This window comes from Tarenaya hassleriana, unplaced genomic scaffold, assembly GCF_000463585.1.
Source record: "Tarenaya hassleriana unplaced genomic scaffold, ASM46358v1 Cleome2, whole genome shotgun sequence".
NCBI lineage: Eukaryota > Viridiplantae > Streptophyta > Magnoliopsida > Brassicales > Cleomaceae > Tarenaya > Tarenaya hassleriana.
Window position 1 is genome coordinate 2,802,177 of NW_010965372.1, and position 13,464 is coordinate 2,815,640.

At 37.1% G+C, this 13,464-nt stretch overlaps 3 protein-coding genes across 4 annotated transcripts; 1 reads left to right on the plus strand and 2 right to left on the minus strand.

Moving 5' to 3' along the window:
• Positions 1 to 34: 34 nt before the first annotated feature.
• LOC104811896 lies at positions 35 to 3,150 on the plus strand. Its single transcript, XM_010538752.2, is given in 5 exon segments — positions 35 to 625; positions 856 to 991; positions 1,086 to 1,135; positions 1,235 to 1,288; positions 1,387 to 3,150. Coding segments are annotated over 5 exon segments (1,611 nt in total). The 5' UTR covers positions 35 to 452; the 3' UTR covers positions 2,585 to 3,150.
• A 25-nt stretch (positions 3,151 to 3,175) lies between these two features.
• Positions 3,176 to 3,886, minus strand: LOC104813275 (cytochrome b5-like). Its single transcript, XM_010540844.1, has 2 exons — positions 3,797 to 3,886; positions 3,176 to 3,418 (listed from the first exon to the last, which is right to left on the minus strand). Exons 1-2 carry the CDS (start codon positions 3,884 to 3,886, stop codon positions 3,176 to 3,178), a joined length of 333 nt encoding a protein of 110 aa, XP_010539146.1.
• A 412-nt stretch (positions 3,887 to 4,298) lies between these two features.
• On the minus strand, positions 4,299 to 7,768 carry LOC104811898 (metal-nicotianamine transporter YSL3). 2 transcript variants are annotated; one of them, XM_010538753.2, is made up of 9 exons: positions 7,360 to 7,768; positions 7,118 to 7,188; positions 6,582 to 6,975; positions 6,306 to 6,481; positions 6,119 to 6,216; positions 5,898 to 6,041; positions 5,615 to 5,804; positions 5,407 to 5,524; positions 4,299 to 5,335 (listed from the first exon to the last, which is right to left on the minus strand). In XM_010538753.2, exons 3-9 carry the CDS (start codon positions 6,955 to 6,957, stop codon positions 4,395 to 4,397), a joined length of 2,043 nt encoding a protein of 680 aa, XP_010537055.1. In that variant the 5' UTR covers positions 6,958 to 6,975; positions 7,118 to 7,188; positions 7,360 to 7,768; the 3' UTR covers positions 4,299 to 4,394. The 2 variants fall into 2 exon arrangements, with proteins under 2 accessions (XP_010537055.1, XP_010537056.1); XM_010538754.2 differs by having other exon boundaries at positions 4,299 to 5,326; positions 7,360 to 7,760.
• Between the last annotated feature and the right edge of the window lie 5,696 nt (positions 7,769 to 13,464).

The window sequence follows — 13,464 nt, forward strand, 5'->3', positions numbered from 1 at the left end:
TAAAAAAAAAAAAAAAAAAAAAAAAAAAAAAAGGAGCTGAAAAAGAACCAAGGACAGAGCAAAGTGGTTAGAGAGAGAGAGAATTCACTTGTTGGGTGCTTTATCTTTCTTCTTCTTCCTCTCCTTCTTTTTCAGCTTCGGCGTGCTGAAGAAGACGCATAGAAGGAATCAACAGTGAAAAGAAAAGTCATCATCCAGTGACAGATTCCTCCATCTCGACGGGAGAGGGGCAATTCGGTCATTTCCGTGCCGGGCTTCGGCTGCCACTTCCCATCAGGCGGAGGTCTCTCTCACCCGCGGCAGAGATTCGCCGCCGAAGATGTTTTCCATGGAGGAATGCCCTTGCTTCCTGTGATTCTCCTTTGATCGCTGCGTAGCATGCTGGAGATTTTTTTCGTGGGTATTTTGGATGATTTGATTTCGTGGATTTGAGTTTGAGATTAGATGAAATCATGAAAGCTTTGCGGCGAAGCTACACCTCTACGTCTTCCGCGAATCCGACGTCGTCGTCTTCTTCTTCTTCTTCACCGTCGTTGTCTTCCTCTTCTTCTTCTTGGATCCATCTCCGATCGGTTCTATTCGTAGCGAATCCTTCATCCCCATCTTCGACCTCTTCGTCCGATCGGTGAGTGTCACTGGTCCAGACAGACGAACTTTTCAGCAGAAGTCGTTAGATTTCGATTCGCAGATCCGATCTTAAGCTTCTTTCGAGTGCCCTTTTAGTTATTTGCTCGTGTTCATCCAATGAATTAGCTTAATTGATGCTCAAGCACCGTGATTTATTATCAATCTCATGTAAAGTTTGCCTCTTTCCTCGCTTAGTCATCTTTTCTATGTTGGTTGTCTCATGTGCAGGAGCCGGTCGAAATCTCCGTGGTCTCGCCGGAAAAGGAAATGGGCACTCACGCCGCAGCAGTGGAAGAGTTTGTTTACGCCGGAGGGCAAACTCCGTGATGGCGGGGTTGGATTCCTTAAGAAAGTTCGAAGTAGAGTGAGTTTTGGCCTTTTGCCCATCTCTTGTCTCTATGATCTAATCTCTCTGGTCTGTGTTTCTGAAATGATTCGTCATGTTGTCTTCGATGTAGGGTGTTGATCCCAGTATCCGACCAGAGGTTTGGCTGTTCCTACTCGGAGTGTGAGTATTCTGCCGCTGCGATTTCTCCGTTTTCGTTTTCGGTTCCGTATTTTCGGTATGTCGTTCTAAATAATGGCCCTTTCCTCTCTTTTATGGCAGGTATGACTTGAATAGTTCCAGTGAAGAAAGAGAGGTGGCGAGAACTGAGAAAAGGTTAAGAAACGGAGCTTAGTCCGGTCTTGTTCGTATAATGCTGGTTCAGATGTTATTTTCCGTCATGTCTGAAAGTTCGTGTTGGTCTGTGAACGCAGGAAGGAGTATGAAAAACTGCAGAGACAGTGCCGGAAGCTTCTGAACTCCGGCAATGGGAATTCATCTGATGATGGCGATGGCTGCAGCCCCACAGATGCCATCAGTTTCACAGAGTCACCCTTTGGAGAGATGAACAGCCATAGCATTGGATTCGTTGATGCAGATATCTCAGCACCGAATTCCGAGTCATCTGATTCAGATTCCTTTGAAGATCCCGAAATCTTTCTGCTATTCCCATCTTTCAAGTTCAGCCACGAGAAAGACGAATATAACAGTCCCAGTCCCATCGAGAATAATCCTACTCCAGCTACTGAAATCCATTAAAAGTGTACGACTTTTGGATTATTACCACCAGGAATCTGCCATTACCTGCAACTGTGTCGATATGGGTTTTGCTTCTTCTTCTTCTTCTTCTTCAATGAAACAGAAAACGCTCTTCGTGCAGATTCCGAGTGGGCGACATACTCTCCCTACGCTTCCGCAGTTACCGAAACCAGAGCTCACCGTTCAGCCAAGTCTGTCGGGTTAAAAGACTATGATCATCACATAGAACCATGCAGGCTTTTTCACGCCGCACGGCTCGTTGCTATCCTTGAAGCCTATGCACTGTACGACCCGGAGATCGGGTACTGCCAGGGAATGAGCGATCTGCTCTCCCCGATCCTCGCAGTGATCACCGAAGATCATGAGGCTTTCTGGTGCTTCGTGGGTTTCATGAAGAAGGCTCGACATAATTTCAGGCTCGACGAGGCAGGGATCCAAAGGCAGCTGAATATCGTATCGAGAATCATCAAATACAAGGATTCACAGCTTTACAAGCACTTGGAGAATCTCCAGGCCGAAGATTGCAGCTTTGTTTACAGGATGGTATTGGTGATGTTCAGAAGGGAACTGACTTTCGAGCAGACACTCTGTCTCTGGGAAGTGATGTGGGCAGATCAAGCCGCCATTAGAGCTGGGGTTGGTGGAAAATCGCCATGGAGCAGAATCAGACAACAAGCTCCACCCACCGATGATCTGTTGCTATATGCCATTGCAGCGTTAGTTCTACGCAGGAAGCTGATAATACAGAGATACAGCAGTATGGATGAGATTGTGGAGGAGTGTAACAGTATGGCCGGACAGCTCGATGTGTGGAAGCTCCTCGATGACGCTCATCACCTCATCGTTACCCTCCACGATAAGATCGAACCCTGAAATCGTCATCCTTTCCCATCTCGTTTCCGCCTCCCCTTTTACCCGTTTTGCTCGGCTTGAATCGGAAGTGTTTCACTCATGCACTCAATCTAGCCGTTGCTGCTCTTTCTGAAGCTTTCAGACAAGGTTGAGGTTATTGTACCACACAAGAACTCTGCTCCACTTGCCTGTTCTGTCTTTCCAAAGGCTATTCCTTTTGTTTTCTCTCTTTATTTTCCCTCATTATACAACACGGAGAACACAATGCATTGTATCTGAATCATATGATGTTCTTCATCTTAAACAGAGCCAAATCAAACTGTTCATTATGGCTTCTATGTTTGTCTGATAACCAGACTGAACTCTTTTTCCGACCAAACTGTCTCAATCTGGGAGAGAAGAAACTGCAAATACATGTCTTGTTTATTCAGATAACATAACAGTGACCGAACACAAACGAATCTAACAATGCATTTATATCGTTTTCGTGGCTTAACAAGAAATCAGCAATAATCTAAGTCTAAGATCACACACAAAAAAGAGAGCGCCAGTATATTACATTCTCCAACCCAAGAGCCAGAAGAAGATGCCATTTATGTCTGTAAGGACGCCTTACTCTTCTTTCTTGGTGTAACGACGGACGGCAAGAGCCAGTCCCACGATCAAGACAGGTACCAGGAACTGCAGAATCTTTACCACGAAATCCGAGGTCTTGGCTTGTTCGTACCTCGCTTGCTGTGGCGGAGCGTAAGTTCGTCTCGGTGGCACGGTTGAAGGGTCGGTCTCCCCAATGTAGTACTGCTTCATCATATCACTTGCAGTGTCGCTGTGGCCGATGTCTTCGAAATCGTTTCCCTACAGAATCATTCCAGAAAAGGGTTAAGTCATTTGAAAGTGATCAAAACTCGGGATCGATCGTAAGAACAGAGGATGGATCTTTTTCACCTGTTGAGGACAGCAAGACTTCGTCGCCTCCTGGATGATCATCCATGAAGGGGGTCACATCGTATACCTAGAATTGAGCTCATGGGACAATCATCAATCTTCAGTTCTTGGTGTGTATTTCGATTTTCGTGAAATACTACCCTAATCACTGAGAATCATAATCTTCCTCTTGACTATGTAAGATGTGTTCTTGTTTCCACCATTTTTTCCCATCGAAGCTTTACGGAAGAACAAATTTCAGACAAGATGAATCCTCGTGTAATCGATTCAAAGAGGAAAAGATCAAACCTTGCCGGAAATTACAAGCCAGCAGTCCTCGGTTTTGTTGTGCTTCGAGACTTCTTCGAAGATCAGGACCTTCTTCTCATCTGAAGTCATTTCTTCTCAACTGCAAGCAATATCAAAATCAAACCAAATCCAACAGCCGATCCAGACAAAACCCACGAAACCCAGATACGAGAAATAAGAGATTCGAACCAGAATAGACGGATCGATGATCAAAGTTACGAACTTTCTTTACGATTTCACAGAAAGAAAGAAAACAAAAAGGCAACCTTTCTCTGCCACTGGCTTTGGAATTTCGATATCTTCAAAGCACGAATTAGCAGAGATGAGTATGAGAAAAATGGTGTTCGTCCGCTATAATTGAATGAGTCCAACACCGGCGGAAATTACCAAAGGCGCATGGGCATGGATTTGGCTGTCGACACTTGGCAGGGGTAGTTTCGTATTTTCATGGAACAAAAGCTTCTAATATAAAAATTATAAGCAAATAATAAACGCGGAATGGGACTTTCTGAGCAGAGGGATTTTATTTTATTGAAAAAAAACTATTTTACGATTATTACAACTACCACTCTACAGTTATCTGATGAATATTCGGATTCTAACGACTACTCGGCATGAAGCTCATGCAAATCGGAGGATAAACTCCGGCGAGAGCAAGAATCGACGACGGCAGAATCCAAAGCCCGTCGCCACATATCAGACCGGAAGCTATCGCCGGAATCATCAGTCTCGCTTTGGTCTTGTCGATCCTGTTCCACACGAACACGACCAAGCTCCCGACACACATGTCGATGGCGAAGTAACCTCCGACGAGGAACGGAACCGCCATCGCCATCGGAAGCGGGACCCATTTCCCGACATTCTCCGGCAACATGTCCCTCGCGAGGTTCGCCGCCACGGCGAAGGCGAAGAACCCGTAGCAGAGCTCGAGACAGTGGCGTGGCAAAGCCGAGAAGCCCTCCACGCCGAGGATCGCCATGTTCCTGTAGACCAGAGCGTACGGAGCTTTGTACGTTCCGTTAGGGTTTCCAACGTCAAAGGCCTTGTAGAAGAGGAAGAACGTCAATGGCGCCACCACACAGCCAATGGCGGTGCCGATTGCTTGGCTCACAAGCATCGAACGGGGCGAGGTAAAGGTTAGATGTCCCGTCTTGAAATCGTGCATGAGATCAGAGGAGATCGAGACGATGGATTTGATCAGACCGCAACCCACGAGACCTGCGACTACACCATCTTGTTTTCCCGCCATAGCGGCCAAGATGAACAGGGCGACTTTCCCGTAGTTGTAAGCCATGTTCATGTCCGTAAGGCCTGCTCCGTACGCATTGCTGAAGCTGAGAGACGGAGCTAAGACATACGCCACGACGACGAAGTACCATTTGACCTCGTGGAACATCATAGGGATCAAGACGACGGATACAACCGAGAAGGCGCCATAGCTTACGACCGCTACCCACAACGGGATACTGTCTCTTACGAAGACTTCGTCTCGTTTCAGATCTGCAACTGTTTTCTTGTGGTTGTCTGAATCTGCAGTACCTAACATTATCGTGAGAAACCCTCGTGAGGAAATAGAGATCGGTGTGATCACGGTATTTTCCGGTACTCACCGGAGTTAACGGCATTGTGGTTCTTCATTTTGGAATATATGTTCCAGCCGGTGAAAACGAGGATCTTGACAAAGTTGTAGAGCCCGTCTCCGAGGATCAACGCGATAGATACAAAGACCTGTGAATTGCGATCCATCATTCTGATATTTATACGCGATTTACTGTATAAGTATCTGTATAAATATATATTTATACGGATTCGGCAAACCTTGTAGCCGTTGAGACTCTTCATGCTGCTTTTTGGTAGAGATTCAGGGTACCACTTTCCTTCAAGACCCGAGATAATGGGCCACATTATTCCCCAAGACAGAACAGCGCCGAGAAGCAAGGACAGGTTCACCAGATGCGAACAGATCATCCCCGCCCCGATGTACGTCATGCTGAAATCAAAGTAGAATCTGCAGACACGAGATCGTTGATCCGGGTTTCATTATGAAACTTTCATATGTCTCATAAGAATGTAAAAGGGAATAAGACTCGGGAAAACTCACGAGTTCTTCCGAGCTAGTAATCCAAAGGTAGGGAACTTAACAAATCCGCATTCGGATTCAGAGCCGTCGCCGGAGAAGAACCACTGAAAGAATGCCCAGATGAAGCTTACCGAGAAGTACTTTGCAAACCCGCGAACCTGTTTCCTGCAAAACACGTACCATCGTATTCGTCGATATTCAAGAAAGTACGAGCTTATTGCAGATAGAGATAGGGAATGAACCTGGCCATTTTGTTGCCTTTGGAAGTGTGGAATCCGTTGATAAGAACGGCGGTAGCTGTTCCACTCGGGTATGTCAGCTTATAGTCTATGATCATGATCTGCCAAAACATCAGAAAGAAACATATCTGAGTTAAGCTCCGTCACTTGAGTTCGGGATTCCAAACTTATGGGAGCTGATGTCCCAAACCTTTCTCAGAGGAACCAGTGCCAAAAGCCCGACAAAACATGTCACGAACAAGAAACCAGTCATCCAACCGATCCCGGGTTCTTTCGTGCTTCCTGGATTGTTCCCGACCGTGTCGATGCCCCCTGACTGTTCATACGTCTTCTGGTTCAAACCAAGAAGATAAGAACCAAACCCACCTGCAAAATATCACACAACCAAGAATTCAGTTCACAGTTCAGGCAGAGAGAGAGAGAGAGAGAGAGAGAGAGAGAGAGGTCATCGAATCTGTTCAGAAACCTCCGACAGCAATGCTGTAACAAGCGACAGCGCATGTCTGGACGAGCGTGTTCTCCTGTTTCGTGAAGGGTTTGGTCACGATCCCGGCCTTGTGGAGAAGCGTAGTCCATGTCTTGAGGAAGACGAAGGCGAGGAGAGCGGCGGAGACGTTGAGGTTGGGGACAAGGCCTGTGGTGAGGTTCAGCTTCATCACTATAACGCTGTATATCACGCCGATGAATAGACTTGCAATGATTCCTCTGAAGGTGAGCTGGCTTTTCCATGGCGGAATCGTCTTTAAGTCGTCTGGTTCGTTCTGCGTCTCTTCCAGATCATCCCTCTCCTCCTTCTTCTCAATCTCGTTCACATCTTCCCGCCCCATCGTTGAATTCCTCATCTGGGTTTCTTCCAATCACTGAAAGCCCGGAAAGAAACCGGAGAAGAAGGGAAGTAAAACAGATTCCCCAGAGTGTCAATCGACCCATTTTCCGGGAAAATTACAAGAAAACAGGGGAGAGAAAAGTGAAAGATATGTAGAATCAAGTGACGCAGATTACCTCCGGTGACAGTGTTGGATTCCGGAATATCAAACAGAGCCCAGAATTTTATTCTGATTTTCCACGCCACACTAATCATCACACGAAGAACAAAAAGATAACAATAATTAGACAAAAAGCGAAAGATTAAATTAATCATAATCTGAAAGCGAATGAAAGAATCAGATGACGCAAGTGAAATCCAGAGATCGGATTAAAAGTGTACGACTTTTGGATTATTACCACCAGGAATCTGCCATTACCTGCAACTGTGTCGATATGGGTTTTGCTTCTTCTTCTTCTTCTTCTTCAATGAAACAGAAACGAAATGGATAAGCCGCAGCCGCAAAAAAACAAACTGGGTTCGTGTTCTTGTCCGAGAAAACGAACACGAACACGAAGAACAACACTCAGAGATTCCCGATCCCCAAGAAGATGAAACTTCACTCCGGCGTTGAATGCGTATACGAAATCGTCGAGTGGTGAGGAAATCGACGATTGGTGGGTGGGGGGATGAATTATAGAAACAGAACCGCAGAATGTGAGAGGAGAGGTTTGATGTGTACCGGAAAATCGGTACTGCAAAGAAGCCTTTTTCAGGTTTTGTAGTACAAATTCATCCAAAAAGGCTCTGACTTTATATTCTTTGATTTCGACTCTCAACGCTAAATTCTGTTTCTCGTGGTGACCGATTTACTCCATTTTATTTTTATTTTTATTTTTGCAGAGAAATGACGACATGTTTGTGTTTTAAGGAAATTTCTTTCCCCTAGATTCCCTACTTACTCCTCGAGTTTGAGATTTAAATCCTATATTTTTAAAATTTTAAAGAGCATAGTGTCGTAATTATCATGTGAATTATTTGGATTGTGTATTGGGTTTCTTTCCTGTTTTGTCGCCTGAGAAAAAATTTACCAAATTCAAATGCATGCATACCTAAACATGCTGAGAAATACACCAAAAATGAAAAGTATATACGCATGGAAATTCCATAATGAAGGATTTGTAAAGACGGGTAGGCACGAGTATAGTTTGGAATTTTTTTTTTTAATTTTTACTTGTAATAAAGTTTTTATGTACATGTAAGAATCTATTCCAATTCTTAGGCTTAAGTCAACATGTAATATTCAATTTTTGAGAAATTCAAATGCCTTGCGATTTTCTAATGTTTATAACTAAAAAAATCTTTAACTCAAAATTTGAATGAGAATGTTTAACAAAAAAAATTTGAATGAGAATATTATCTACTTAAGTCGATAATTTTTAGGATTTAGCGTCGGATTTAGGTGGGGATAGTATTCGGTCCCACAACTGCAATAATAATGATAATAATAATAATAATAATAATAATAATTAATCATAATAATTTATTATAATTATCAAATTCACTAAAGCGCGACAATGAGTCCGATGATATGCATATCCATCCACTTTAGGCGAGTTGTTTGCCTTGTTTTTTTTTCTATATTTAAAACCGATCTGATCCGGCCGGTCAGGGCGGTCGGACAGCAAACCGGTATTTTTTTAGGTTTGATACAAACCAGCGGTTTTTAATAAACCGGAATACTGATCCGATTCGATAAAATCCGGTTTATATGTTTTAGTTTCCTCTTTTTTTTTTTTTTTTTTGTTAAAAGATTTTAGTTTCCTCTTTGGCAGTTGTATTAGGATCTCCTTTTCCTAAACGAGACAAAAATAATTGATTTTTGATAGATATTAGCTATGTGTTGGTTGGACGATATATGCACATAATTCTATGAGATATATATTGCTATAATGCTCACTCAAAATTACATTTTAATATGTTTTGGATTTATATTATTTAATATGGAACTATCCTTTTTATATTTTAGAATACCTTAGTTAATATTATATATATTTATTTATAATTTATATTTATTAAAAATTAAAATTCAAAAATTAATTTCGAATTGGTTCACCCATGGTCCTACAAAGATGAATTCAATTCAATTTTAAAAGCATTTATAAGCAGAAAGTACAAGTCTCCTTAATTAATTGTGTATATATATATATGTGTGTATGTATATAGTTGTTTTACTTGAAAAGTGTATGGCCTTTACGTTTTGGATAGGAACATCGGGCTTGCGGCTTTCGCACGCAAATTATTGAAGGAATAATTATTTTTGTAAAATTGGCATATAACATAAATCAATCGCTTAATCTGCTTACGTGCAATAGTCATCACCCCGTAGACATATCATATCTTATATTTTCAATTTTCATGCACAGTACGTTGACCTATTAACAGAAGTTCTCTCTGTACAAAGTTTTTTTATTATTTCTCACTGTACAAAGTTTAGGTACGTTACTAAAAAAATATAAAACCGTGGGAAGATTTGCAGAATAATTTATAAGCTTTTCGTTAATAATATATATATATATATATATATATATATATAGGGAGAGAGAGAGAGAGAGTTTACTCCTAATATAATATTAAACCTAATCAAATCCGTAAATATGAATATTATCTATAATATAGCATATTACATCTATAAAAATAAATTATCCCTTAAATAATCCCGTAAATATGAATTTTTTTTTACAGATCCGTCTAAATTGGTTAACATTTAAGATTTGTTATTTTTGTATCTTAAAATTTTATATAATTTAAAAATAAAACTAAAAAAATTGTCACAATTTTTTAAATTATTTTTTTAAAAATCATTCTCTCTTTCTATATTCAACACCTAAATATTAATCACATTTTCTTTTTTAATATGAATAAATATCATCTAGGATGGATACCAATAGATATACAGAATTTTTAGATTACCTAAATTCGAACACAAATCGGACGAGTTATGTATATTAAAACCCTATTTTAAACTCAATCTTTTAGGTAATGGAATTATATTACATTCAAGATAATTTTTGAATATAAATAAATATCCGAATCCAATGAGTTTAAATATACTTTGATTTAAAAACTAAAAATTCGATAAATTACATACAAATAATTTATAAAATCATTGAAAATATTAATATTCAAAATGACTATATTATTAAATACATATTGATATATATATATATTTGTAATTAGTTTATAATAATTATAAAATATATTATTATTTATTTGGATAGCCACTGAAAACATTATTTTGAATCTGAACTCGGATTTTAGACATATCAAAACTGATCTCGATTTTATTACAATGTGAATATATAATTTTCGGATATTCAATCCTCGAATCAGAATAGATATCCAAAATTTAAATATTTTTGTCCATTCCTAATATCATCACTGTATAAGATATTAAATATTTAGTTTTAATAACTAACTTTTTTTCTTTACTTATTTTCATATAGAAAACAATCATCTATTTACATTTATATTGTTTAATATTACTGATAATAATATTTTCATTAGAATTATATGTTTAATTTTTTTTAATGCAATCTATTAGGGTAGAGTAAGGAATTTGATACTACATATTAGATTAATAAATTTTCGTTCTATTTTTACCATTTTTTATTGATTATTTAGTTACTCAAAATATAAAAAATTAAATCTCAATATAAAAACATACAAAATAAAATAAAATTCAAATTTAATATAAAAAAATCATAACGATTAATAATTTTTTTAAAAAAATATCAACTATAAAGTTCTAGTTGATGTTTTTAATTCAAATAAATTTAAAGAATTATATTGTTTGAGTTGTCTTATGATATAATTATACAATTTCCTTGATTTAGAATTTACTTATGTATATTAAAATTTAATATTGTATTTAATCAAATTTAATTGAAATATCTATAAAATTGAAATTCAGTATATTTTTGTGTAATCTAAATTTTATAAAAAATAAATAAATTATAAATATAGTATAGAATCCCGAAAATATGGATATGGTTTTTTGTTTGCTTGTTCAAACAAATGAAATAATAGAATATATTTTTTGTGTCGTGGTCGTGGTCTTTTTTGGCATGACCATTGCAGGAATTTGATTCTCTCTCGTTCAAGATGAAACTTCTGCGAAAGCATATAATAAAGGAACATATTATCAATTTATATTTTAAAAAAGGATACAGAATGAATAACGAACTCACAAAGTTTTATTCGATACTAAGTTCAGTGATGATGACGACGACGACGCATTGCTTTAGTGAGCGAACAATGACCAAGGTTTAAAATTGACAATAAAATGATATATTCACCAATTGTTAATCCAAAATTATACAAATAATTTTATTTATCTTAAATATTTCAAAACTTAATGCGATTGTTATCTAAAATATTTATGGTTCATCATTTGAAAATAAAAACATTAATTAAAAACAAAGTAGCACGAAGGAAGTTGCGTGAGAAATCCTTCAACTGAAATAAAAAGGGAAAGAATGAAGAATAATCCAGTTGTTATTTAATTTCTTCAACAGATTATAAATATATATATAAATAACTAATGAATAGTAGTGAACAAAATATTGAACGTCGAAAAATGACATTTTGAACGCTGTCTTTGTCGATAGTGAAATTCAGACATAAATTCGAGAAAATTATGTGTAAGACCAATAATTACATCAAAGTAGACATGCATTTGTCGAATGCATAAGAAAGTGACGTACACAATTGTAAAAACCATAATTTGCAGAGCTCTCGTGATTAAATTAATAATCTCATTAACCATCTGGCAGTATATATATTGTGGATAATTAACACAATATATGTAAAACTTAATACATATATAAATGATTCTGTAGGATATAAAATTGAATCATAAAATTCATATTTTCAATGGTTGATTGATTGTTGATGTGTTTATTTTGGGTACTTCTAAACTATTACAAAGTTGATATGATGATATTTTTTTTCCCTAAAGAACCTTACTAGTTTAGAGACCTAAAATCATCCTTTTATACCGATTTTCTTCATCATAAATTAGTAAATAATTATAATCAATTCAATTCAATTAATGAACCACTTATGAGAGAAAATTATTTCTACTTTCGTTAGTGAAAAATTATCAATTCTATAGACCATCAATAATAGATGAAAACCATTATCCCATCAATAATAGTATACACTAGGGGTGGGCACGGATCGGATATCCGGAGTTTTTAAGATATCCGTATCCGTATCCGATCCGTACAAATACATAATTTTACTTTTCGTATCCGATCCGTATATTTCGGATATTCGTTGTTTCGGATATCCGTAAAAATCCGCGGATATCCGTATACGAATTAAAATATGATAAAAATAAAAAAACAAAAGAATCTATAAACACAAAAAAAAAAGAATTCAAAAAAAATATCTTTTGAGTTTTTTTATGGTACGTTCCATCAAAACACCCACAAAAAGTCCAAAAAAAAAGTTATTAGAAAATTAGATTGCATGTTTACATAAATATTTCGTAAAACCTTGCAATAAGATTTTTTGTCAAATTATATTTATATATATAAATATATATAAATATGCAGATATGAGGTTTAGAGATATTACTCTTACAGGAAGATATATATATATATATATGAAATATAACAAAACCAGTGGAAGAGAATTTCTAGATCCGAAAAAAAATGAAAACTATATAACAAATAATCTCTACCTTTGATAAAAAAAAAAATCTACTCATCTTAGAATGAAAATGAAGGCGATGCAACTGAAGATCTTCCAAAAGCAAGATGAAGAAAAGAAAAAAACAAGATGAACATGACGAACGGCGGAAAGATGGAAAAAAGGATGTTGGGTGAGAATGATAAAAAACCTAGCATATTTTTTATTTATTTTAAAATGACCCCTTAAATATAAATTAATTACTAAATTATCCATTTATTTTTTTAATATGTCAATTATCGTTACACTTTACAAAAAATCTGATACTTGAATCATGGCGATAAATCCTTTTATCTTTCATGTATTCCAATGTATCATTTTCATACTTTTTTCAACTGTCGAATGTATAAGAAATTGACATAAAAAATTGTAGAAAAAACATTTGGAGAAATTTCATGATTAAAGTTATAATCTCATCAATCATTTGGCAGTATATAAGGATGCTCTTTTATGAACATTTTTAAGTAAAAAATAAACAATATTAAAAAAACAACATTTCCATGTAAACTAATCGTATCCTCGTATGCAGACTATCCTCTACGAACAATTTATGATCATTGAAGGAAAAAATTGCAAAAATAACATATCGATGTGAAATTTCTAAATTACATATTCTGATTATCATTATTATTATCATTAATTATATGAATGCTCGTACCATTATTTGCTAACGTTAAAAAAAAAAAAAGACAGTGTGAAAGTGGAGAAATGGGCCGCCCTACGTATCCGAACTAAGTTGCATGTTTAGTTATTATGACGTAAACTGGTTTGGCTACCTGCATATGTC